This window comes from Lasioglossum baleicum, chromosome 7, assembly GCF_051020765.1.
Source record: "Lasioglossum baleicum chromosome 7, iyLasBale1, whole genome shotgun sequence".
Classification (NCBI taxonomy): domain Eukaryota; kingdom Metazoa; phylum Arthropoda; class Insecta; order Hymenoptera; family Halictidae; genus Lasioglossum; species Lasioglossum baleicum.
Window position 1 is genome coordinate 7,800,023 of NC_134935.1, and position 27,651 is coordinate 7,827,673.

Genomic DNA, 27,651 nt, shown 5'->3' on the forward strand with positions numbered 1-27,651 from the left:
TGGCGTGGTAATATTCGTTTATTATAAATAACTATTGACACGTTCTCCTGCCACGTACATCGTTTGTTACCTGCGTTTCGCTTGTTTTATTTTTTTTTCGCTCATTGCTTAGGAATCCATGCAATAGTATACGTTACATCGGAGCAGTTTTTTCCTTTTTTCTTTTTGTATCCAGTTACTTCGGAATTACAAACATTTACTTGTAATGCGGTACAATTACTCGTGTGTGTGACGATTATTTACAGGAGAAGAAAGAAGACAAAAGGAAAACGATCGTTGACGTTTGGCGGCGCTTCTCGAAATAGTTCGTCGGCCGGGTAAATTCACTGGAGGAGAACAACCATAGTCATACCCGGCGACGAGGTGAACAAAAGAAAATTGAGTTGGGTACGACGCTGTTGTCGACACACGCTTCAAATGCAAACGGGTGGGGGTAATGACGGAAAAATGCGCTTTCTGATTCCATGTTTGTTCCCTCTCTCCGAAGCGGTGTACATTCTACGAGTTCATCGTGATAAAAGAAAAGATAAACAAACATAAAAATCCAATCTGTTTCCCAAAAGCCGGACGCGCGTTCTCGTTTAAAAAACTACACAGGTAAGGGGGAAAAACCATGAAAATCACACACTCTCGCACCGCGCTCGCGCATCTGTTTGAGCGCCAGCCACGCGTCGACGGGCGTTCACCGAACGAGAATTGCTGCTGCGAGAACAGTTTTACAAAATACAAACGCGGGCGCGGTTTTCGGTTCGCAACGGATTCGAGGAGAAACGAGGAATCCCGTGACGAGACGGTTAACAACCGAGCCGAACCGGAAACATTAACAGAAAACAGAATCGTACACGCGTTACTCTGCGAGCCGGTGTCCTTTGTCGACGTGAAACGAATCCATCTCTAGCGCGCGGCTAGGTTTCATCTGGTATCTGTTTGGTAGCCTCGCAATCGTCTCGCGTGCCACGCATTCTATGTATTCTCGTCGTGTTTAAAAATCAGTCGCATTACGAGTAGAGGGTACCGGCTACGTAAACGAGGAACACGTATAATAAATATTGAATAACAGTTTGGTACTTATAGTAATACGAAGTAGAATGCAGCGTACATATAGCATAGCAGTAGCCACAGATAGTACCTACCACGTACGAGTTTGTCACATTCATACTTAAACTTCTGTTTATAATCGTCGGCTAGGCGCACTTCCCTCTAACCAACCCAATCTCCCTTTCTCTCTCTCTGTCTCTCTCTCTCGCTTTCTCTCTCTCTCTCCCTCTCCCTCTCTCTCTCACATCACGCATCTACACACGCATACACGCGCAAGCACTCATGCAGACATACTGTCTCTACCCCCTAGCTCCGCGTTGATCCTCCTGGCTTCGTCGGATGTTGTCGGTGTTCGCTTAACCGGAAGTGTTTGGCGAGAAAACCCTCTTTTCTCGTGTTCGATCAGCCGTTTCGAACCTAATCGAAGTCGTCCAAGGACTCGGCGAGCATGTCTGTCGTTTAGGATTCGTGTTCCCCCTTCATTATTTTGTTTTCATTTCTCCCGCCTCGACCGGTCAGTCCGTTATTTTTTTGTCCGTCATAACACAAACAATATAGACTTTTCAAAATGTCCAACAATGTCTATTAACATCCTGTAGCTATTCACACACTTTCGAAACCATCTTCTCCATCTCAACGTCCGTGTCGATGTCGTGGTGAACGTGGTTGCTGGCACTTGCGTTGCTCATCGAGACGATAGAGTTACTGGTCGAGGTGGACAGCACGGTCGTCGGGGCAGCCGTCGACGTCGGCGTCGTCGTCAGGGTATCCGGTGTCCCGGAAAGCTCTATGGGGGATCCCGGGGACGCCAGAGGCTCCACTAAGTCCTCCAAGCCCTCGGGGGTCGGCAGCTTGTTCAACTCCTCTCGCAAAAGTCTATAGTGCCTCTGAAATGTTCGCAAGACAGTTAACTATGTTCTATGAACGTTTTGATTGCAGATCGTACGGGAAAAATGGGATGGTGTAATTTCAAACGAAAACACTCGGAGTGATTCTAATTCGAAAATCGATTTTTCTTCCGGCTTGAAATATTTCCTTTTTATAGGGTTTTTTATATGATTAAAATACTAGCATAATATTCCCGTTGAAAAATCAACGACTGGCTCATTTCTGGCGGTATGTCACTCACTTATTTTTAGCACTTAATCCTGTAGGGATTTCAATTTAATGTGTCTTTTTTACCGTTATAGAGGAAGTTGAATAACACTAATTTAATTTTACCACTTGATCCTGAAGAACTTTCAACCTTCCAGTGCAGACCATTTCTTTTATGTGTATGTATGTATATATGTATTAAGTTTTACGAAATACTATCCCAAGTATTTTACTTACCCTTAAAGCTAAGGCGTTGAAAGAAAGGGTGCGACCAAAGTTCCGGTCCGTCCCATGCATCTCCATGTCCCTTATCCAACTCTCTAATTGTGCGACGATTTCGTGTCTCTTTATCCAAAAGTGGGTATGTATAATCTGAAACGTTCGCGTTCCTTGAATTACACTATTCAACAGACGTTCAAGAGCAGCTTTATGTCAAGGAATGTTGAGACTTTCTATCTTAACAATCTCCAGAAAATTCAAGACCTTGGCGCTAACCTCGGCGGGCGTTTTGCAGTGAAATTTACCTACTTGTTGAAATTCTCGACATTTTTATACATTCGTGATGAAAGAGAATGTTAAATTGTATAATTCATAATTACAACTTTGTAATCATAAAATGTGTTAAATTTCGACGATTTTTGCACCACGATCTTGAATCATTGAAGACGAAACAGACTTTGGACTTGTTAACACCTCAACATCTCAAGAGAAGCTACTGAAATTGTAACCGCTACGAAACAATTTATTTCTGAATCCTCAATCGCGTGTCTTCAATATTTTTTAAGGATTATTGATCCTGTAATGATATAGATCCTAATGTGGTATAGTTCTTAATCTAATAGTATACCACTTCAGGGTTACGTGACTATCGATAAGTGTTAAGAAATCCTGATCTGTTTCATCATCGACAACAAATGCGTCAAGTTGTTGAGTGTATTAACGATAAACGCGCGGTAATCATCGTGACACTTTTACACGTTCTAGAATTTGTTAGAAGGGTGGAGATTGGTACCTCTTTGAAACAAGGACACGGATTGCGAATCTGATCGAGCATCGCCCACTTCGCAGTAGCCTGACAAATGTTCGCGTTATACTCTTGACTAGATTGGGCTCCGCTCGTCGTGCCACGTGACCGTTCGTAGCCTGGTTCATTAAAATATGGCTCCGACACCAGGATCAACGACTGTATTGAAACTAAGACCTGTTCCCACGATAAACAATAATTAGATTTTTCATTGGACAAGCGAAAAACAAGTTTAAACAATAACAACAAACAACATGAACAACGTTTTTCGAAGAACGTTTTAGTCACCTGAAGGAAACTACTAGTGTGTGCATTCCATTTTTCTTCCGGCCGTCCGTGCCACGTGTTCAGTATACTCAAACAGATCTTTCCATCGTTGTACAAATTAGGATTGAACCGTACCGTGTGGCGACCAGTGGTCTCTAGGTTTATTAACATCGGACTGTTAGGGTAGTCCGGAGGGAAGTACACGTCGAATTCGAAACATCCGTTCGCGTATGGTGTCTCCGCTGGGCCTGTTATCAACACCTAAAACAAAAACATATTCAAAATTTACACAATTTCGAGAATACGCTGGAAATACAGTGATTGCTCGCCTTATGCGGATTCGTTTTACCCGGATTCTTAGAAACGAATCAGAATAATTCCAATATTCGACAGCATGTAGCTGTCGCAGCTTTATGATAGGTACATGCTGCCGAATAACGCAAATTAGACAGCGGAAAGCGCTGGAACGAATGAACCGCGTAGATCGAGGACTTACTGTACTGTTTTCATTTAGATTCCAACACTCTAGGTACCTTCATCACATCCAACCTGTCCGTATCACACCTGACGAACACGCTGCTGCTGTAAGACAAAGGTAGCGCTGTCGATAGAGTGACAGCTTCCTGTGCCAGTCTCTTAACCCTGGCGGGATGACTTCTCTCGCCAGCTGTCCTCATATTGAACTCGAAGTGGTACGAGACTGCGAACTTGTATCCCCCAGACTCTGGATTGTCAGTGATCATTTCGTACGTATCTGCAATTCCACATAATCCTCTGATTAGAAAAATTTCATTTATTAAATAACATTGGGTTCGAACGAAAGTTCGCAGCGTTTTCACGAAATCTTACCAAACTGCAGATTCTTCATAACCTCTAAATACCGTTGCTCTATCGACCTGAGCGGCAGTTCAGGTCCCGCAGGGCTAGGTCCAGGCATATCCTCGTCCATGGCCGCTAGCCTAGCCGTAGCGTTTTGTACTATGGTAGCGCTCTCCTGAATGTCAGGGATCAGAGTAGCCAATCCTTCGTCCTGCTCGGCATCGTCCGGGTACTTGAACAATGTCTTAGATTTGTTTCCTCTTGTGCGGTTGATCTTGTGTACGTAGATATCCACGCACACTTTCATGCTGGACAGCAGTGACACGATGGATGGTTCGCTGGACTTGCCACCTTTAGGCAGGAGAAGGGGAGCTAACTGGTTCGATCGAGCCATAGCTCTGAGCAATTGCAAGACGGCGCGGTACAGGGGAATATGCCTAGCCATGTCCAAGACAGAGTCGTTCCTCAGGTACGAGGACAAAGCTGGTAGCAAACAGGACATGGCTAAGAGGTCGGGGAATGGTGCGGGTAGTTCCCTCTGTTTCTGTCCACCGGGTCCAATGTAACTAGCGAGGACCTGCAATAATACTGTGACGTGTTCCTCCTCGGATCTCTGACGTAGCAGAGCTTGCTCGATGTTCCAAGATTGCTGAGTGGATCCGGTGCCGAACCCGGTGCCCTTCGCCCAATAAAGGTGCGAGTTGTCCTCGCTACAACCCGCCTCGCCTTGTATTCCACCGCCATTCTGCTCGGCGTTTTCATTCTGGGTGGTCTGGTGTGTGAAGATCGCCAAGCAGTTCAGCAAAAGGAGCATGGCGCCGACCTCGATGGTCGTCTTTCGCAGCAAGACACCGTCGTCGGTGTTCAAAGGCGTGGCATCGAGCACTTGTCTTAATACTTGGAACGGTAACGTCGGCAACGAAGCCGCCCACGGAGATGTCAACACGTCCCCGCCTTCACCGTCGTCCGAGACACCTAACGCGAGCCTCAGCAAACACTGCGCCCGCTTCCGGTGTCTTAAAAGCACCTCTGCGTATCCCGGAAGCCGCAGGAACAGGCCAAACGCTGCCAAAGAATGCGGAGGGACATAGGGAGCTAGAGACGAGGCTTGCGGGGACGACGCGCTGCCACCACCCTCCTCCAGGATGTCGTACCCATTGTCGCTGTCCTCTATTTTCACCCAATCCGTGTACGTCTGCTCCGACGAGGGAGTCTTTTCGGCGACAGGTGGCGGTCGCCTAGAGTCCGGATACACCAGAGGCAGGTGCCTCGCCAGTATCGCCAATCCACCACCAGCGCTGAACACTCCCAACGAACTTTCTATACTCCTGTAGTTTAATAAATCGATTTCGTTTTGCTTCGTTAGGTCCTCTGAAAAATAAGATCAGCCGTTTATGTGCTCTATCCTCGGCGCTGGTGATCAGACAGCGGATCTTTATGCGAAATCAATATTTTTCTAGCTAAATCGTAACGAACTGCGAGTGAAATCAATATTTATTTTCTTTCGTAATTTGTTTAACAGGTTGGAAGTGTAGGAACGCGAATTGTAGGAACATTCGACCGTCCGAGCTTTAGGTCATTTATTCGTTTCTTGACCATACAAGGCAATGTCGATGAGCCTCTGCCAAATAAACAATAGACAGTCACAAATTAGAGGAGAGAAGCTTGTAAACATTTCAATAAAACTATTCTTTTTTTGAATACTAAAAAAGTAATATAACAGTGGTTTAGAATTCTTCTAATGTTTCTGCTACCCATCATTTTTGTCATAAATGCATAAAATCCGCTGTCTATCGATATACTGTCCAACAGAGTCCTAACTTATGTTGGACAGCGCAATTTGACCGTTCAGCGCGCGTTACCTTTCGAGTCTTTGTTACGCTGACGCAATATGAGGTGCAAACAAGGCTTCGACAACGATATCCCGTTGTCCTCGGCAATAGCTAACAACTGAGCAATAGTCAATCTTGGTGGCAACGGGATGTTTGGACTAGTCGGGTGTATCAAATACTGCTGATTAGTGGAACTGCTAGGATTTGGTTGCACGGTATTATTGCTCGTTGTTTTAGTCGTCGTACTAGTTGACGCCTCTGCGAAAGATCGATTAGGTCGGTATTATGAACAGGTATTAGGACAGTCATGATTATCGTGAACGGTAAAGACAACATACCAGAAATCGTAGGAAATCTAAACTTTCGGAAAACAGGTCCATGCGCCTGTGACCTATTCGATGCTTCTTTAGCCCTTTTGTCTTTCGCTGTATTCCCTGCGGCTACGCTAAGTTTATTCACTATAATAGCCATGCCTGACTCCCAGACCTCTTTCGACCGATTGTTGGTAGGCGCAGGCTCGTTGCCTTTGTACGTATTTGGCAGCAACAGTAGGAACCAAGTACCTTTAATCGGATTGTTGGAGATTACAGTTATATACAGCATACCAGCATACGTATAATTATATACAGCAAGTTATATAGATAAACATACCAGACACTTGCTGTAGTATGTCCGCAACAGTCGACTGCGTAGACATATACAATAATTGGTGGTAATGGCCTAGAGGATGAGCAGGGTGCGGAGGCATAGATGGCATACTATAATTCGCCGCCCTGTTCGAAACCTTCACGGGTGCTTCCGATGTCACGGACACCAACACTTTCTCGCCTTCGAGCAACAGTTGCAGAATCAACCGTCTCGTGAAGCCCGAAATCCCGTGAAAGTACCACGCATCTATAGAAAAAAGATAACATAACTTAACTTACATACTAACATAACTAAGAAAAAACAGAAGATGCAACAAGCTTACTGGAAGTTGTTTGCTGTTGCGAGATGACATCGGTCAACAACTTAGCGAGCAGCTTTTGATTCTCGAGGTGGCACCAGCAACACCTGGATAAGAACTTGATGATCGCGCTCTCCAGCGTAGCGTACGAAACGCTCGTTTTCGAACACCTGCAAGATATGCGCAGAGTATTATCCAGGTACGTGAAAGAGGTATGATTTTGGTACCGAAATCGTTACAGTATCGAAATGTGTTAACTTTTAATTACTTCCAATCTCAAAACATGAAATTTACTGTTTCATGCGTAAACAAAGTGATCGGCTACGCTAACAAATATTTATTTCGCATTAAAATAGTTATTTTGTCGCATTGATTTACGTTGGAGCCGTATAAAGTTAACGAATGAGTTTGCAATTCGCGCCGTTGTGCAATGCCATAATATTACATTTCGGTAGAAGTGGCTGATATTATTGTAATATTCTACCTCGACGAAGACACGGATGGACTCTCAACGACTCGGTTGCTGAGGAGCGAGAGAAGAGGCAACCAGAACCCATGGCCCTCTTTCCCAAGCCAGTCACGCATTCTGCCCTCCGAGCATACCAGCGTCAAGAACTCTAACACCATCGCTATGCTGTCTGGCTCCGTCAGACACAATCCATCTAAGCAATCATCGTCACAATATTAACAACAGCTACACAAATTATACAGGGTGATCCATCTACCAGAGACCATGCAAACTCTGGGAGAAAGTTTATCTTGAGCAAATCTCTGCCTACCAGAATTCTGTGTTTGCCCCGACGTGTCGGCTTTATCGCCATCACCAAAGCTCGCGGCAGCGGAGTTGCCTTGACAATATTCTTCCTCCGACGATCTCTTTCTTTGCTGCTGCTGCTGCTGCTGCTGTTGCTTCGACTCCTCCAGGTGACAAAACTCTACGGAAGGAGAAAGGCTTTGATGTTTAGGTGTCGCTTTAGAAAAGGCTTTAATATTGTTTCGGTGTCTTACCAATGATCGATGCGATCAACAGAGAAGGAAGCCCGGAATCGATCAGCTGTAGAATACCAGGATAGGACCGTGCTGCCGCGGCGACAGTCAACAGCTGGCCCTCTGTCAAGTTCAACTGCTTACAGCTTGACAGCTGGTAGTGGCAAGACCATTCCTCACTTGCGGAGAACTCGTAACTTTTATCGTCGATCTGCCCGTCCATTTCTCTTCTATCGTCCGACACGGATGCAGAGTAATCCGTTGATGATTTGGCTACTAGAATCCGTACCCTTTGGAGGAGCAGAGGGAATAGCATCGGTCTCACGTAGCAAAAGGCACAGAGAACAGAGTCGATCGCCTGTTTCAGAGCTGACCCCGTGTCCAAAGTTAGGGTCCATTTATAGAGCGCGCTGTGGAGACAAGAGAAAATTGAACGAAACCCTTTTTTAAAGAAGAACCACAATTGGAGATTGCTTACTTGAAGAGCTCGTCCGTTAACAGTGCTGGCAGATCGTAATTGAGATTCTGTTGATGGTGGGCTTTCCATATGATGGAAGACACACAGTGAATATATACAGCGGGTGGGTTGATGCAATTGGGACTCCCGCTTGGTCTGGAGGCTCCGTTCAGTGCTGAAGCTTGAAGCCATGACAGCACAGCGATCATACGGGCTTCCGTAGAAGAGTCTTGAATGAAGCAGAGCTGCTGGAGCAGCTCGACGACCAACTGTACCGTCGATGTCTCCTGAGTAGCTACAACACCTGCGAAAGTATTCGAAATTAGATACTCGAGTGGACGGGAAAACGAATGTAACTGTTAATTAATTTCAGAACTTTAAATTTAGTGTTTCAAGCAAAGGTGTCGACTACACTAGCAAATATTTATTTTGCATTAAGCTAGTTATATCTTATCGAATGAAAATTTATTTATGTCGAAGCGGTAGAAAGTTCCATGTAACCAGTTATGTAGAAAGTGAAGTTTTCGAAATATAGATTCGAGACCGTTCTCACCTTGGAAGAAGGGAGTGGATCGATTGTTCAACAAGAGTCCAATCAATCGCAATCCAAGCTCCCTAGAGTGCAAGCCCAGTTTAAATAGAACCGTCTCCAAATTCGGTGTGAAAAGAGACGGCGCTGAGAGCAAAAGAAGATTGCAGCAAGCCTCAATCAATCCCTCGACCGAAGCAGCAGAGTTCAGCACCTTGGTGGCAAGATTAGGGTTCAACGCACTCACGAACAGACATTGATGCAGCAATCGCAACCAACGTGAGCTGTACATATCGGAAAAACAACGGTTTTACACGTTACCGTCGTATACAATGTCGCATACCGTCGCGTACAATGAACGCGGAGAAACAGAAGATACCTAATCTTCGTCAGCTGCTCCTCGTCGACCGTGTCATGATTCGTTTTGATTTCGCCGAAGGCTGTTGTACCCAGCAACCTGATCTGACTGAGACTGATGTTCGACGAGTCGCGCGGTTTGTACAGTCGCACTAGCACACAAGTGACCACTTCCGGTTGAGAGAGCGTGATATTGATGAACGTCAACCCTGCCGTTGGCATCGGCGGACAAACCGGTGTTAAGGGGCTGTCGCTTTCGCGAGAGACCTCGATGGCCACAGCTGACGGACATGCTGGAAAACAGAGAATTTGTTATGCAAAAGTATTTTACGCAAAAACACCACCTAGTGGATTTCAGCTAGGGCTGTTACTTTCCTTCGAAGTCGAAGATTTTGAAACTTGATTTGTACGATAAATATATTGTTCATAACTGTTTGTATCTAGAGTATCCTAATATCTAAGCGAATATCTTCTAAAAATATGGGCAATGTTTCTTCTAAAAACGTAAGTTTGTCGACAATCTTGTTTTTCTTTTATCTTTTATTTTCTTTTATCTCTAAGCCTAACGGAGCTATTTAGGTGGCCTGTTCCTCGTGAATCAACCGGTATTCTGTGAAAATCCTGTCAAATTTTTTTGTTTATATGTTTATCTGTCTAAAAACGTGACGTGACATGAAACTCGTAGATTACGACTTCATACAATTCGAAGGCTTCGAAGCTCGAAAAAGCAACAGCCCTAATTTCAACTACTGTCGCGACTCGTCTTACTGGCTAGAGACGCGATATGCGGCTGCAACTCGACTTTCCTCAGCAGTATAGCGCAGGGTAGAGTAATCGTGAGATCCACCCACGCTTCGTAAGGGTAGCAATGATACAACCACGCGGCGGTCCTCGCCCGTTTCTGAGGTGTGTTGTTTTGAATGAGAATATCAGCTGGTTGCGCGGTGGGGCTCAACCAGGATATTGTTCCGAGAGGAGCAAAATTAAGCAAGCCGCTGCGATGAGTTTCTATGGTGTTTGCGGACTTCTTGCTACTGGTTGAAGCCGCTGGTACCAACGGGGCGGTTGGTGCATTCGAGAGGTGTTCCATGACTAACGCGATCACGCCAGGCGATGCTGAGCTGATGTTACTACCGCTTGCTGATTTCACTAAATTCTCGCAGAGCACTTTCACGCCACCCATTGCCGTGAACATCGCTAGGGACACTTCATTGTCCAAGACCCACAGGATGTACCAGAGAAGAGGCTCAGACAACTGCATCACACCCAACTGGCGGTCCAGCTCCCTTTGTCCTAGCGCTGCAACGTTATTTTTTTGTCAGAACAGAAAATGGTCGTTTCGGCAGCTCCCGTTAGCTAAAATCGATACCTTTAGACTCGTTTCCAGGATTACTATTTTCACGTTTACGAGGCGTAATTTGCATTATTCGGCAGCATATACAATGAGTGTACAAAGTATTTGCGCACATTTTAAAAACGAATAACTATATCAAACTTGGACCCAACAGCCTGAGTTTTTTCTCAGACGTAAACGTAAAAATGGGACTTTTGAGGGCGATGGCGGCCCAGATTGATCTTTTATCTAGCGCTTTTCACTAGTGAAAAGCCCCATCTCTTTGCATCCCGCACTCTCGCAATCCTTGAAACGAGACCACCCCTTAACGTAACTCCTCCAACAAAATATGCTTACAGGAAGAGAGATACTGATAGAGCGGATTCAAGACCAGACTACGATTGCTGGCTATCTTGGTGAGCATGGTTAAAAGTTGGAACGTGGCTTCCGGAATCGAAGCCATATCGTCCAGCTCAGTCGTTGTTCCTGTTCCGGTGCTCTTTGCTAAAAGCATGGCCAAGGACGAGCCAGTACTGTGGCCAAGGGCTCCCAGTAGCCGCATCATCGTAGGCTCGTGTTGTAAAACTGAAACCGTGTCGGGTAATTTAGGATTTTGCTGATCAAGGATCGTCGATCCTTTTCTCCTCACCTGCATCGGCGACGAAGCCACGCGATTGGGTGCTCTTATTCGGCGGAGATTGTTGCGAGCGAGAAGAAGATTGTTGTTCCACGACTTTACTCTCATCGGTCTGCGAGGCGTTCATCGTGATCGGGGAATCATTGATATCACTCGATGTCCCTAAACCGCCCTTCGCAGCGTCGGCTACCGCCTGCGAACAAAATACGTTCGAAGGTGGAAACTTTTCTCGTGTGAAGTTCTGATAAATGGAAAATACAGAACTGTTTCAAGAAGAACCGAGATATTGTATTAGGTTAATAAACAGTTCCCAGGTCCTGAATCTTCCTCTGAAGTGCAATGATACGTACACCACCCTGAGGAGTTTGAACCAGACGCCACACTAATTTGATCAGAGCAACAACCAAATTGTCCCACGAAGCTAAACGATCCTGTCGAACATCTCCGCCCAATACGCAAGCGAACAAACCGCAGAATTCACCGGACGGTTTCGTTAAGTCCGCTATACTGCCGCATTGTACACCGACTGCAAGAAAACATAATATTTTTTAACCGATAGTCTCTAAAATGATATTCTCTTATAAAAACATCGGATGCAGAATTCGAGAAATTACCTCCGGAACCCCTGACATAAGTGAAAACCAACACACCGACGCACTCGATCACATTCATCGCGGTGTCTAAGTGCATCCTGAGAAAGTTTAAATTCGTTAAAAACGTGATAAATTTGTACTGTGCGTCTAGAGGTCCTCTCCTCGCGGAAAGAGCTCCGCCGGGTTGTAGAAGCTGATACACCACCCATAGCAGTAACTCTTTAAATGTACTGCCTAAACCTAAACAGGAATCGGATCTTATCCTTAGCCTGCTCAGAAATTCTTGGAGCGCTTGGCATACGATAGGTCCGGCCTGAAACAATCGCAATGTTACAAATTCTGGATAACATAGTAAGTAAACTCTCGAGGGAGTCTACTGTTAGTGGGAAGATTGACAGTATACCATGATGTATTGTTTGTCCATGGCGTTAATGTTCAACCCACTGCCGGAGAGCAGACGCAGAAGCATTGGCCCCAGGTTACGATCTTTTATAATGCAACCAGTCATAGCCTCGAAGAAATTGTACAGCGGTTGCCTGCTGTTTCCTGGTTCCTCGGGCTCTACTTCTTCAGGCTTCTTACTCGCGAGGCCCAAACACTCGAGAGCGAGACACCAAGCTCTCAGAGACACTCCTGGATGCCTGAGAAATAATTTGCTTGACATATTTCCCTCTAAAACGATTCCTCAATCATTTCGACGGACATTTACCATGTTAGCGCAGATATTAAACTGGAGATGGCAGCGGAACTGAGAGTGTTAAGATGTGGCTTCGAGGAGGCAGCGTCACAGTTCAACGTCAACCATAACTGCAAGATCAGCTCCAAGTCCGTCCCTCCGTTCTATCGTAGAAAGGATTGTTTAGTGTTAGAAATGATCTGAATATCATTCTCGTTCGGTGAATCGTGATTATTAGACAGCGGATCTTTATGTAAAATATAAATTTTCTACCTAAATCGCAAGAAACTGCAGTGAAATAGAAATATATTTTCTTTCTTAATATGTTTAATAGGTTGAAAATAATAAATGTATAAAATCCGCTGTCTAGTGATTATTTACCTGCAGATACAGGTCCGAAAAGAGTTTGTCGAAACATCTGGTCAGCATTAACGCGCTGGACGCCGTGGTATCTTTGGATGGTGGTTGAGATGGACACCGGTTCGGTTCTGCCGGAACCTGTTTCAAGAGAATTAATTAATACATTGTCTACCAGTGATTCGTCAACAGCAAGGGAAACATGAACTCACGTATATCGGCGCGTTTATACTGTGAGGCAGATTGTACATTCCCAAAGTGGACAACAATCTCAACGACACTTCTATTCCCATGTCTAATCCATACTCTAACCTCGCGTCCATCGCCGAAGAAATGCTGGAATTTTTACTATATAATTTTAACCATGTCGAAACTTTCTTCCCCGTTCTCGGGTGTACCGTTATGAAAATTACCTGCAGCTGGTCTGGGTCTTGAACTCTTTCATGAACTCTTTCTTCAACCTATGTTTATCAAGCTCCACGACGTTCTCCAAGAAATCCTCAACTTCGCTGTCGTCGGACTCCAACAACGAGGAGAGGCATTTAGATTTCGACGTCGAGGCAGCAGCTGTCGGGGACGTCACTATACTGTCCTGAGTGTCTTCTTCGATCGAGATCGAGATCACTTCCTCGTCGTTGCTCAGGGTAACCGACGTACCGCTTGTCCCAGCTGCGCCGATCGATTCTTCATCGATCGGCTGACACTTCTCAGTCGCGAGAGGCTTGAAACTTTTCTCCGAAGAACTCGTCTTGTATGTAGAGCATGCTTTTCAAAAATAAAATGCTCGATAAATACGCATATAATCATGTAATCTTCGGTATATGTAGTGATAAATAGACTGCAGATATTTATGCATTTATAGGAAAATTGAGTAGATGAAATTCAAAATTGTAGGAAAATTTTGAAAATTTAAGATGTCAATATATAATTTCCCATCTATTCAAATCATTAAGGGGGTAGACTCGTTTCTAGGATTGTAAGAGTGCGGGATGCGCCTTCTCATTTCACGATAACGGAAAGATGTGGTTTTTCAGTAGTCAAAAAAGCTAGATAAAAGATCAATCTAGGCCGCAATTGCCCTCAAAACTCCTATTTTTACGTTTACGATTCGTAATTTGAATTATTCAACAGCATAAACGTAGATATAGGACTTTTCAAGGTGGTTGCAGCCTAGATTGATCTGTTATATAGCACTTTTGACTACTGACAAACCCCATCTTTGCATTATGGAGAAATAAGAAGGCGCATCCCGAACCCTTGCAATCGTGAAAACAAGAGGCTACCCTGTTAAGAGAGGAAATAGCATTCTATTTGGTTTCTATTTCTTGCAATCGATGCAGACAATTTTTATTTTGCATAAAGATCCGCAGTCTAATGATAAATATTCTGCGTACAGGTCGGCAGTCTATAAATTACAGAAGACTGCCCCTTATACGATCTCGCTTTAATTCTACAGCTAAAACACTCGATTGCGGAAGTCTGTGAAAACTTCGATTCTAATACAGTTCGTCCTGCAGTCCGAATATTTACGAAGAAACGTGTATTTGTGTACCTTCGAATAGGTCCTGCAAGAGACACGAGACCGCGTGCGAAGTCCAGGCAGCGTCGGATGTACTCGTTGCCAGTCTGACTAACTTTAAGAGCTGTTCCTCGCTCATGAGCTCGCACAAGCTAATTGCAGGACGTGTGGATATCACTAGCCTAGCGACTACCTATAACGCATAAATTCAACTCAAATTCAATTCGGAGAAGCACGAACAATTTATAGCGCTTCTACGGGACAACAAACACACGAACGACACAAGGGATACGGTAAACGAATGATAATACTGACCTTACAGGCTAACAAGAACATGTCCACGTTAGCGGAGTTGCACAAAATCAGCGCGATCAGTCCTCGAGCTACTGGTAGAACGTGCTGATGGGACAGGTTCGATATGCACTCCTCGTCCACCTCCATTAGATCGGGTTTACTACTAGAACTGAGTCCAATGAAACATGGATTAGGTGAACCAATAACGGATTGGCAAAAATATTTCTCGATAATGCAATGGGGGTTTTCAGTAGTCAAAAGCACTAGATAAAAAATCAATTTAGGCCGCAGTCGCCCTCAAAAGTCCTGTTTTTACGTTCACAATTATTCGACAGCGTAATTTGCATCATTCGGAAGCAGAAAGCTGCGCATGTAGCTATTTTCATAAAGCTGTGACAGCTACATGCTGCCGAATAATGGCAATTACGCCTCGTAAACGCGAAAATAGGATTTTTGAGGGCGACTGCGGCCTAGATTGATCTTTTATCTAGCGCTTTTGACTACTGAAAAACTTTTCACTACTGGAAACGAGACCACCCCGTTAAAGACAGTAGCAAAATGCCAGAATGTTGTGGTGCACACCTAGGGGTTGGCTGCGACTGCGACTGCGACTGCGATTGTGCCCGGGAACTTCGCGAAGAATGCTGCCCGTCGTTCTTTCGCAACATCAATAGATCTTTGAACTGTTTGGCAGTAAGCTTCTTGAAGTAACGCTCGTGAGTCTTGATCGTCACTATTTTACTGCATAGCGAGGAAAGAGTGTCCCAACCCTGTAACAAATGTCATCTACCGTTTAACTACAACGAAACTATGAAGACAGTGTAGAGTGTATAGCGATGCTCTTCCTGTAACTCTCTCGGTGATGGTCGAGCATTTTCTCGTACCTGTGACGATGGATGAAACGCTTTCCTAGCTTGTTCCAGATCTTGGAGGTGTTGATTCTGTTGCATTATGCACTTCTGCAGCTTCTTGCGATAGGTGCAAGGAATAACGGAGCGATTGGCGCTGCCATACTTCTTCTCCATCACCGACTCTCCCTGTATGAACTCCCAACGTGACGAAAAACCTTCGACACGTCATTTCATAAAATATCCGAGAAGAATACAATATGACAAAGAAGAAGAAGAATAAATGGGAAACGTTAAAAATACCTTGCTCTTTGCTCTTCTCGCCGTTTCCTTCCAAAGAAGGAGAGGGAATGGCCACTGTATCCAAGCATACCGATAGAAAGAGCAACACCCAGCCGATCAGTGTTATATCCAAACGATTAGCGTTCTGAGGAGCCGACAACGGTGCTAGCAATTTCCCTAGAGTGCGAACCATCGCGTCTATCACCGAGGATCTATTCACTCCAGCGATCAGCGATTTCCGTCCAAGGTATGTTAACAGAATGAACACCCTGAACAACATAACAAAACGAATAACTTTCTCAATATACCATCCGAACTATCATTCGCATACTGATTCAACCCCTTGCGCTATAACATCGAATCGGACTCGTGATCATAAAGTAAATCATAGTTTAAACTATGGATGTTTATACAATTTGCAAGTTTTGTAGACGAATTTTAAGAAAGCGAAATCAAATGAGATCTTGTTTTCAGTGGTGGTAGCCTTTGTAGATCTGAAACGAATAAAAATCGTACTAAACTCTGTCGAATTTTGTTTTACCATTTTTTGAAAATTCTCAGGAGCCATAAATGCATACAGATCCGCAGTCTAATCATAGTGCAAGGAGCTGAACAGCGGGTAAGAGCACCTCCACGTTGCACAGTGGGCAGGAAACCCGTTCTTTTCTCTTTTTTTTTGTGACCAAAATGAAAAATACGATTTATCGTTCGTCAACTGGACAATGTGAAAACACTCTCGAACAGAGATATATCGAAAGTGATGGCTGTACCTATCCTGTGGGAATATGTGCGTGGATGAGGACGAGTACAGGTTGATCAGCGTATTAGATAGGCAGTTACCCCACCAAGGTTGATGACCAGCCATGCGTGCTAAAAGTGCGACAGCGTACAACTGCAAGCGCGGGGCTGGCGTGACCACGCAAATCGAGTGGAAAAACTGTTCGCACACTGTAGGCGTAAAGACGTCACAAATGGACATCGGGATCTAGAAAAGACACGCGACAATACGCCTCTCTCAGTACTGGACAAAAGAAAACTGACTCCGGTGCTAAACGATTGTTAATGAAACGTACACTTGGCACGGGGCCGAGTTCGTACACAGAATATAAAAGAATGTCGAGCAGTGTCTCCCCTAGAACTCGCAGTTTGTCGGTGGGCGCGTTCGATAGAAGGGTCGATGGCGCACATTGTGAGCCTCTCCAGGACTCCAAACGTCTCCACACGCTGTGCACGACGTTCAATTGATGTTGAAACATTATACATTCCTGCAACGTTCGACAACTGTTTTTAGTTCCGCTTCAGGGTTCGTTCGCCCGACGCTTCCAACATTGTTTACCTGGTAGGTTGCCAATATCTTCGTAGACGGCTGTTCCTTATTTACATTGGGCATCTTATTGTAGCAAAGGTAGTGCTGCATATGCATAAAATTCGTGGTCTCTGAACACAACAGTGGATTTAGTAGGCTCTTTAATCGTTCGGTAGCTAAACTGAACCTGAAAGGGCAGACAACGTTGTTACGCAACATTCTACGCCAGCAGTTTCCAACCTGGGTAGCGCTTTTACTAGAAAATTAATTTTCATACCGTAATATCTATAAATAAATAAAAATTAACAGTTTTTAAAACATGTCTATAGTATTACAAGAGAGAAAGTGGAATCAAGTAAAATCTTATTTCCAGTGGTAGTAGCGTTTTGTCTGAAATACATTTTTTGAAAATGTTCAGATACCATAAATGTATAAAAATCCGCAGTCTAATTATATCTATTAAAAATAGAAAAGGTAACATAAAGATTGGAAACCGCTGATATATACTGCATACTAAAGATTGCGAACAATAATATAATCTGACCTGCATTGGACATCCTCCGCAAGGGCAGACAAAATGTTACACTGCGTGTCGATGGTAGCCTGCACAGAGGCGTCGAAGCTGTCAGAAGTCGCAGAAGCATTGTGCAATTCCGCGTAGTCTTCTCCTGGTAGGACCACCATGTGCCCGTAGAACAGTCCCAATGGTATTTTGCATATGGTCGGTGTCATGCCGTAGCGGCCTATAGTTGTGATCTAAAAACCCGGACATGACTTACGATTCGCAATCCCAGCGTGTTTTTAGATCGGGTAACGTTTGTCGATGTTATTACCTTAAGATATCTACACACTGGTGGCGGTTGGAGATCGCACACGACCAACGGGTTACTCGCTATGTCCGTAGTGACAATTAGCCTGGTGCTGTCAATGTCCTCGTTGTTAGTCCATATGTCTATCGTTAACGTTGCCAAGTCGCTACAGGAAGGAATTATCAAGTCGGTGAGCAGTACCGGTGATCCAAAGTCGAGGATAACGAAGCGGCGTGCCCCAGAATGCAATCTGTCGACCACCAATGCTTGCTGAGGTGGCCAACACAGTAATCTACCCCATGGAAATGCAATGTCCTCCCGCTGCAACGTATATGTACAAGAGTTCTAGTTGGCGATAATCTTTCGAACGCAGTAGATACAGTCTACTTTGTTTCTACTTTGTCATGGATACGGACAGCGTGGAAAGGAATAATGTGGGATTTCAGAACGGAGAGCGTTCCAGAGATATTGAAATTAAAAGTAGATTCGATGTTCCGTAGAACACATTGTGAGTGCGATAACGAAAGCACTAAACTGAGGCAGGGCTGGGCAATGTTTCATGTAAATATGTATTTGATTATAAATCGTGATCGAAGACCAATTTGCAATCGTACAAAAATTTCAATCGATTACTGCCCAACTCTGAACCGAACGCTCGGTTCGTTCAAGAATATCAAGGAAGCTGATGCGTGAAAAAGAAAAGTATGATCTCTCACCGACAAACTCAGGCAAGTTATGCAGCCATTCGTAAAGATTGCAACGCCAGGTGAGGCCAAACATTGTTTCTCAACACGTTGCAATTTTTCTGCGATAATCTCGAATAAAATAAAAACCGTAGCTGCACGAATGATCCATCGAGAATTTTTTGGGCAACTTCTGGGTCCACGTTTTGCAAATGGAAACTCAGTACGACACGCTGCGCTGAACGGTACAATATTTTAACACCGAATGCGTAATGCGGAATTGTTTCAAAGCCTGTCATGCAAACTGCACTTCCGTGTGTCTAGCTGCGTGTCTATGTGTGTGCTAGAGTTGGGCATCAATCACCGACTCTGCCAGAAAAATGATTAAAAAAGAAATTATTTCGGAACGAGGAGAATTTTCGTGGTTGTCAATGGACTGCGGATTTTATGCGTTTGTGGAGATATTAGAAGAATTTTGTCATGATGTCGTTAATTAATTCGTTTGCCCAACTCTGCGCGGCGTATGCATGTGCAACCGACAACATGAACGGAAAATCAAATGGTATAATAAACAGAACGGTAAAGAGCGTATTAATAAAGCTGTACAAAAAGAAAAAAGAAATACCGTAATAACAACAAGAGACCTGTCGAAGTGAGAAACGGAGAGGAAGAAATAAGAAGGTACAACTTCTCGTCTATGATAGTCTACCTTTTTCGAATTGCTGTCTTCGACTTTGTTTAGGGTAGTACCGAGATTTTGTACGGGCGACTTTTCTTTGGTTAAAGCAGAATTTAATATATGCGAATTAGGCATGTCGGTTTGCGTGTCATGCCACGTCTGATTGTTCACCGACATATCGTTAGCCTCGGCACAGTCTGACTGAAGATCAGGCGTGAACATCAGTTGCGAAGCTGGCTTCTTTAACGCTCTTCCTGTACAGAGACTAAGCAGATCGCTTAACTTAGGTGTCGACTTAGCCTGAACATCTGGTCCTAGCGATCCAGCATCCAAATTCTACAATGGACAATCATTTCGGTTCTGAATTATGTTTCTTCTAATCGAAAAAACATCTAATACAACAATAACACGACCACGGGGCGAACCACAACGATTCTCTCTTTCGTTGGTCGGGAGTTTTCACGAGAAACAGAAAACTGTACACAACCCCTATCCCTGTTTCTATTCCAACTATTTATGGTGTCTCGATTATCAGACAAACGATCCGATCAACGCGCTCAGACTGATCATGCTTCCGAGATACAGATCGTTCCGCCGATTCAACAATCTAACAGAAGATAGAGCAAAAGGAGAAACAGAAAGAATGGAAGAGAATCTTGATGCACTAACAAAGAAAAGAAAAGATCTCGCTTGGGGCTCTTGGCTCGCCTCGTCCGAAGACACTTACGTAGTTCATGTTAATTGTTTTGATATCAGGCGCGCCGTTATTGTTTGTGACCGTGCTGTCGTACAGAGGAGCTCCCATACTATTCATATTCGTGCACGGATCGATTTTCTCCATTTTGGTGCCGTTCGACACGGAGTGACAACAAAAATGCAGTGGTTCCACCTGAAAATTTTTCCGCGTGAAAGATTCCTCATTAATTCGATAAAAAGCGGAAAGATCTCGAACCCGAAAATTCAGAAAATTACGTGAAACACTTTTTATACTCATAGACTGTGGATCTTTATGTATTTATGGCTTCTGAAAATGTTCAATTACAATTTTTATTTGTTTTAGATCTACGAAGCCTGTTCTCATTAAAAATTGGATTTGATCTGATTCCACTTTCCTAAAATTTGTCTACAAAAATTGAAAAATGCTTAAATATCCACTGTCTACTCATTTACTATGTTAATATCCTCTACATGTACCGAAAATTTGCGGGATAGAGATCTTCCCTTAAGAATTAAGCATCGATACGTTACCTCTAACAGCCCCTTCATACTATGATTTACACTTAATCGCTTTAATTTACTAAGCATCACCAGTTCGTTAGTTGGATGTGTAGGCAGCGTGAGTAGGTCCCTCAAATCAATAGCATCCTGAGAAAACATGGAGCTGGATAAAGCAGCTAATGTCACTGTCTCGTCGTTCGCTACCGTCGACATGTACGCAGATGGCAACGGACTGTATTTCGGAGGCATTGGCGGATTCAAATCGAAAAGCTCCGTTTCGAAAGGTGTACTGTACAAACCAAACCTGTAGAAAATCAAAGAGAAACGTAGAACAAATTCATTGGCTCTCGAAGACATTGAATATATACCTTGTTGCAAGTAATAAATGATAAGGGTTCGCTCGATTTGCTATTTCGGCAGCGATTTGCTGTATCAGAATGACACACTGTTGAGCGATACTGTGATCTCTATCCAACGGTAAGATTCTAGTAATTAACAATTGAAGCCATCTTAACGAGCCGGCCCATTGAACCTCTACGATCGACGGCAACAGTTTCACCAACGCGGAGACCAAAGCCTCGTCGAAAAAATTGAACGGCGAATGCTCTAAATTATAAAAATCCCTGAAAGCAATATTTCTCGATATTAAAATTACCCTCGTATATTACTGTGTGATATTAACCCTTTGGGGACGAATGTCGTCTATTTTTCTATGATTCAACTCCTAAAGTTGCAGATAAATAATTTAATACATGATCTACTTCTCTGGGCGATATATTTCTAATATTTTAAAAAATCTTCGTCCGCAAAGGATTAATACCGGTGGTACTTGACGTACCTGCTGCAAAGCATAACTAATTTGATACACTTGCGCGCAACGCTCCGACCAGCATGCAAAAGGCAAGTTTTCAGTAAACTAGGTAACCACGCTTGGACAGAACGGATCGTTTTCAACTGGAACGATATTATCTTCGCATTCTGGTGGCTGCTGCGCAGCCTCGTTAGCCTGATCGTCGTTATCCATATGAGAAGGTCTAACGCGAGAGCCTGCGTAACAGGTGACCTGCAAAAAACAGCCAATTAAACATTCCCTGTTTCTGTACAGTTTGAGAATATCATTCTTATTCGTTGAACATGATGCTCCGTACTTGTCAGCTGTTTCCAAACAGGCTACTCTCAGCAGATTCTCGAAACACGCCTTCGACTCGAGCATAGCGCAGCGCTCGGCTTTCTCGTTTGGTATATTCGTCTGTTGCATCGTTCGAACGGTGATTGCTATCTCCTGAATCCACTCGCCCCCTTGAAATCGTTACACAAAATTAATTACAAACATTTTTAAGTACAAATAAATAATCGAACAGCATTTACCCATATCGCAATCCAAGTTTTTGCCGTTCGAATCCTCCCCGAACCGTTCTAAGGTGTCTTTGGAATGGAAAGCGTGCCACAGCATGTCGAATCTCCTCAATTTTTTCGAAGTGGAAGGTTTGCTGGTCGACGCGTTCGTTTTCGGCTTCATCGTTGCCTGAAATACATTTTTAATCAATTTTTCATTCGTTCCGCAGCAGATTCGATTCGAATATGTATGTTCAACTCTTACGCTGTCTTTCGATGGATCCACCAAAGTCTTGATATGAACGAGAAGGGTTCTGGCTTTGGTGCGAAACAGTTTCGGGCTGGTTAGCGTGACGCAACCGTAATTACACGTCAGATCTATGTAACGATGCAACTCGATGGGACCGCATAAGATCTCTGTATTGTGCTGTCTCTGATACTCTTCCGTTACCACAGGATTCTCCGCTTTCTGCTCGTTGCCTATGTTAAAGTCTATTCTCTCGTCCACCGGAGTCAACGGAGGTGGCTTGTGACTACCGATCCGCCTTACGTTCTGCTTCAGCAGCGTTATTTGAATGATCGGTAGCTCCTGAAAGTCCGAGCACACGCTAAACTTCACGTCCACGTGACCGACGTTTCCTGCCGCGCTCCGAGGAAGCGTCAACTCGAACACGTACTCGTCCCATGTGGGCCTGCAAGTTCAAGCAAACATGATTAACCCTCCGGAGGACGAACGCGAGTCTTATTCTAACCAGGGACTTAAGGGGGTAGACTCGTTTTTAGGATTGCAAGGGTGTGGGATATGCCTTCACATTTATCCGTAATGCAAAGATGGAGTTTTTAAATAGTCAAAATCGCCAGATAAAAGATGGATCTAGGCCACAGTCGTCCTTAAAAGTCCTATTTTTCCGTTAACACATACCATTCATCGTGCAATCGCCAGATTCTCGTATGTTGTTGTTGCGGGTGTCGCCGTTGCTTCTTGCCCTGCATCATTTCGTGCCAACAAGGTGGAACAGTGGCACCATAAGCGGGAGCCTCGTGGTCAAACCTTGTCAATTCGTACAGAGTGCGTAGATCCGAATACGAGAAGCTTGGATTGTGCGCAATCAACTGGTCCCTGAAAGAATATGTTATCTCGCACTGAAATTATCCTGCACACCGTTTTGTCTAGTTGCTGATTTTATCCTTACTGGACACTGGTCGACGTCGACGTGCTGGGAGTCGTGCTCTTGTTGCAGATCTCCTCTGTCGTCATCATAGCAATATCCTCAATATCCTCTCTATCCTCTAGAGTGTCTTCCTCGTCGGTAGTAACGTAGAAATGCAGCTCGCCGTCGCTCGTGCACGCGCACAGCCTCTCCAAACCTGGAAGAAGCAACATTTAGGGACCGAAGACTCGCGATAACGTTAAAACTTGTATCCGAAAATTAACAGTTGTAGAAGAGGTGCTACATTGTTCTGAACGTATTAAAGCAGTAATGAGCAACCCGCGGCGTATTGTGTAATATTAAATACTTTGTTGCGTCGCGCTGTGCCGGATTCCGGCGGGCCGCAGGCAGTTTCCTAGCGGGCTAAATGCGGCCCACGGGCCAGCGGGTTGCTCATCACTGTATTAAAGTATTAATGATCTTTTCTGGAAAAATTTCTAAAGCAATGCTATTTTTGGTCTCTGATTTAATTGTCACGGGACTATCTGAGTGGCCCATGTATTCACACCTTCGAATATTAACTGTTTCGATACAGTATTCTAAATGCATCGTTATCCAATTTATACAGGGTGATTCTGGGAACTGGGACAAGTTACTGCTCTTTCTTAACGCACAGACTGGTCCCACTCGAAGTTTCAACCACGATTCAAGCTTACTGTTGCAATAAGCAGCGGAGACGAATTTCTTTCCCTCGACCCTCGCCTCGGTGACAGTCTTCAACGATGACAAGTTCAACATTCTGATCACGCCATCCTTGCAAATTAAAGCCACCTGTCCGACAGGATCAACACTTGGTATGGTGTTCGGTCCTTTGCTGGTATTTTTCCCGAACAATGGGAATTTGGTTTTCCTTTGGAGAGGGAGAAAGACGTGTTCCAAAGGTGCTTCGTCAGCAGACAGCTCTCGCCTGGCCACTGGCTCGGAGCAAATCTTGACGACTTGTCCAGAGAAATCCAGGGCGTACACCAGCAGTACGACGTTCGCGTTACCGGCATCCTCGTGTACTTCGCCGTTGATCAATCTGCTAGATTGCGTGTCGTGGTCCCAATACACGTATCCTTTCTGCGGGAAAAACTCGTTGTCCTCGTCGATGTCCATCTGATTGTTATTCGTGGCCGAAGAGTCCGCGCCGTCCGTCGTGGGGCACATCGCTACGTAAACGTGTCTCCCATCGGCGGACGGTCCGACATACGTGATCTTCACGTTGTCGGGTGCCTCGATCGGCAAGGTCTTTATAACGACCGGCTCGGTCTTCGCCATCTTCAAAATGTCCAGGCCCTTTTTATTCACCGCCGCTAGATCGGAAGTCGACGCGAAATGCTCCGGGCCGCTGATAGGATTGAAGTTCGCGTCGAACGAGCTCGACGTAAGAGGTACCGTGATTCCAATAGGATTCGAGTAAATACCATTGGAGGAGGACGCGGTCAGAGCAGGCGTCGAAAAGATACCGTCGAAATGCGAGCCGACTACAAGATCCGAGTCTACGTCCTCTATCACCGGAACTTCGTACAAAAATTTGCCGAGTACGAAATCTTGATAAACATTCTCTTGACGTTCGCCGTTCGAGCTAGCGCTGGTTCCTGTTCCCGACATTGTCTTCTTCGCTTTCGTATCCTTGCCGTTGTCCTCCTTAACCGGCTGCGCGGTCGTTGTTTTATGGTGGAAATCGTACAGTACCAGATAGTGTAGTTTCGACGGTGTATACCTATCGCCGGCCACCTTCATTATGTCTAGAGTGTCACTGGCAGCACTATTTACACTGTTCATCGCGCGGACGAGAGACGACGAGGGCGCTAGATGCGTCGACGCGGCCCACACATTTTCTAAAGTCCTTAATTGCGACGGGTTACTGACCGTCACCGTAACACCACATATTACACACGGCCTAATTTTAGAGTCCGATGGCTCCGCGGGCAACACCGTTGAGCCGGAGGTCTTTGCTACATCATCGCTGTTCCCCGAATTCGGAGGTCCCACCAGAGACAACGCTGTGATCTGTACTTTATGCGTCGCCGCGTATTTGTACTCGGACAGAGGATCCGTTTCCGTGTTCAACGTTCGAAGATACGAGGACAGAGTTCTCGTCGAACCGAACTGTATCGACTCTTTATTGTTTATTTCCTGTTCGATCGGGGCCACGTAGAACGACACCTCCTTCTGCAACAGTGATCGCAACGTTTGCGTAACAACTTTGCCAGATTACTCAGCTGGGAAGGCCGCGGTTCATCCAACAGACACGTATAAAATATTCTAAATATTTTTGAACAGAAACGTTCTAGACAGACTGCGGATCTTTATGCAAAATAAAAAATGTTCTACATGATTTTATGGGAAGAACAGGAGTTACAGAAAAATTCATTTCATCCCTTAATGGCGTCTATACATTGAAAACAACTTAACACCATTGCTAGATTCTTATATTTCACCCAGCTAATTTCTTCATAAATGCATAAAAATCCGTCTTCACTGCAGAAGTTACGCCTAAGCTACGCGGTCGCCCACGCAACAATCGGACCAACCACGACCTTCAGAGGGTTCAACAATTTACGATCAGCGTTTCACACCGAGCATATTTTACCTTCAATTGTTTCTTTACACTCCATATGCTTATAAAACCGTTACTGGAAGCTGTGCCCACGAGACCACCGACATTCGTAGTGCTAATCACGTCTATCACGTCGCCAGTCTCTCGCGCAGGAGCGGTGGCGAGGGTAACAGACAAAGGAACGTTTTGCGTGTACTCCCCTTTGATGAAGGGGCACATGGGAGAGTGACGTTCGTGTTCCGACCATGGCTCGTCCTTCGGTTCCCAACAAACTAAACAAACGTTGCACGTGAAGCACATCACCCTGTCATCAGCTGCCCCGTTCGGATGATGGTAGAGACCATACTGAGCCATTTCGTCGGGCAGAGCCCATCTGAAAGGAACACTATAGATGAGTTACACGTACAGCAATGTATTGATATTAGAGATGTGCGAAAATATCGGAATGGACAGAGAATTAGGCTAAAGTTTGAGAAAACGTTTTACTCGTTATTTATATGCGGCCATTTCGAGAAAGTTTCCCTGCGAACTTCCTCGCTAAACATTAATGCTCTATCAGCGGGACTTCCATCTAACGCCAGACCTGGTAGTAGGCCATTTAATCGTTCATTGATACCAGAAGCAATCGGCAACGCGGGAATATGTTTGTTTAATCTCTTCAATTCCGCCACTAATCCCAAACACACGAGCTTCAGGGAACCATGCGGTAGTTCCAGACATACTGTATTCCACTGTTTCAAAATCGACAAAAATTTGAATTAGATACAGATCGATTTAGAAAATTGATTTATCTTCTTTCCTCTCTCTCTTTGTTTCGCTTACTTTTCGGGCTTTGATACCCTTCCTTTGACTGGCTTCCACAGTGAAAGTTTTACTCGTTAACTCTTGGATCACTTCTTGTACGTGATCCGCGCCTGGTAACTCTACGCATTGCAGACACTGATATAACAAATTCGCTTCGGAGAACAGTAACTCTAGCTTTACAACGTCTTCGCTTCGTGAAACGGTTGTTTGTAAAAGAGTGTCCAAAAGGAGTATACCATTGTATTCGCTACGCACTCCTATTCCTCTTCCGTCCGTATATAATATCTTATCTACGCCATTCGATAAATATGTACCTTGGAGTTTGCCATGTGACTTTCCTGTGGAAATAAAAGTTATTCTTAGTATTTGCTCATTCGATCTTCCCTTAGAGGAGAACAGAGTCTCTGCGTTAACTTCCTCGCAGAGAGAAACATTGAAAACATTGAAACGGTCGCAGGGATTCGGTGGATTTCGAGGAAACAGAAAACGGTGACATCAGTGGACGACTGTTGGCGAAAAAGCCAATCGATTGTTTCGTTATGAAAACACTTGAATAGAAAAAAAAGAGGAAACTTTAGTCACGCCTGACGTTTTATACGCCTACACGACCTTGACCATGAGGCGTAATTGGGTCCGACGCAAGGAAATCCTTGATAGGATTCGTGGCGAAACAATTTGTTGTTAAACGAACGATTTATGTCCACGAGACAACGATAAACCGTGATGCTTACCCGACAACGAACTCTTTTGCAATATTTCTCCTGAGTTGACATCGACTACGTATACTTGCGCACTGCCAGTGGTGATTAATAACACATTTAGATTAGCATGATAGATTATATTCTTGCACTCGGTGTCCACGTTTAAATAACCGTCTTCCTTTAATAACCACGGGTCATCATCAGCCATTTTGCTCATACGGATTACGATTCTCAAAAAATTTGTCTAATGCGCGAACATCACAAAAAAACATGGCGTACTCATCACCGCCATCTTTGGGTAGAACGTCAGCAAATCGCCGTGAAGCTGGTTAATAACCGTCGAACGACCGCGAGTTCGACAACAATCTATCGATACATCGTTCCTTACGAATTTATACATCGCGAGATCACGAAACATATACAGGGTGGTCTCGCTCGAATAAAAGATCTACTCAACTCGTGTTTAGTAA

General features: G+C 44.5%; 1 protein-coding gene across 6 annotated transcripts; it reads right to left on the minus strand.

Annotated features, from left to right (window-relative positions):
* Positions 1-27,613, minus strand: Bruce (BIR repeat containing ubiquitin-conjugating enzyme). Of its 6 annotated transcripts, none has more exons than XM_076427673.1 (51): positions 27,212-27,613; positions 26,499-26,818; positions 26,163-26,407; positions 25,710-26,049; positions 23,788-25,288; positions 23,114-23,288; positions 22,843-23,040; positions 22,186-22,612; positions 21,954-22,110; positions 21,734-21,884; positions 21,424-21,648; positions 20,954-21,208; positions 20,616-20,889; positions 20,095-20,256; positions 19,398-19,703; positions 18,030-18,326; positions 17,741-17,952; positions 17,227-17,383; positions 16,964-17,155; positions 16,661-16,875; positions 15,912-16,159; positions 15,645-15,826; positions 15,343-15,530; positions 14,782-14,929; positions 14,500-14,659; positions 13,361-13,712; positions 13,160-13,295; positions 12,972-13,088; positions 12,624-12,754; positions 12,318-12,555; positions 11,936-12,227; positions 11,672-11,847; positions 11,334-11,514; positions 11,042-11,269; positions 10,120-10,650; positions 9,374-9,644; positions 9,019-9,278; positions 8,487-8,769; positions 8,030-8,418; positions 7,801-7,956; positions 7,506-7,683; positions 7,046-7,191; positions 6,727-6,969; positions 6,414-6,638; positions 6,106-6,333; positions 4,274-5,614; positions 3,958-4,178; positions 3,446-3,685; positions 3,146-3,334; positions 2,371-2,505; positions 1-1,925 (listed from the first exon to the last, which is right to left on the minus strand). In XM_076427673.1, exons 1-51 carry the CDS (start codon positions 27,396-27,398, stop codon positions 1,638-1,640), a joined length of 14,097 nt encoding a protein of 4,698 aa, XP_076283788.1. In that variant the 5' UTR covers positions 27,399-27,613; the 3' UTR covers positions 1-1,637. The 6 variants fall into 6 exon arrangements, with proteins under 6 accessions (XP_076283788.1, XP_076283789.1, XP_076283787.1 ...); XM_076427674.1 differs by having other exon boundaries at positions 13,160-13,283; positions 25,710-26,061; XM_076427672.1 differs by having other exon boundaries at positions 25,710-26,061.
* Positions 27,614-27,651: the final 38 nt, after the last annotated feature.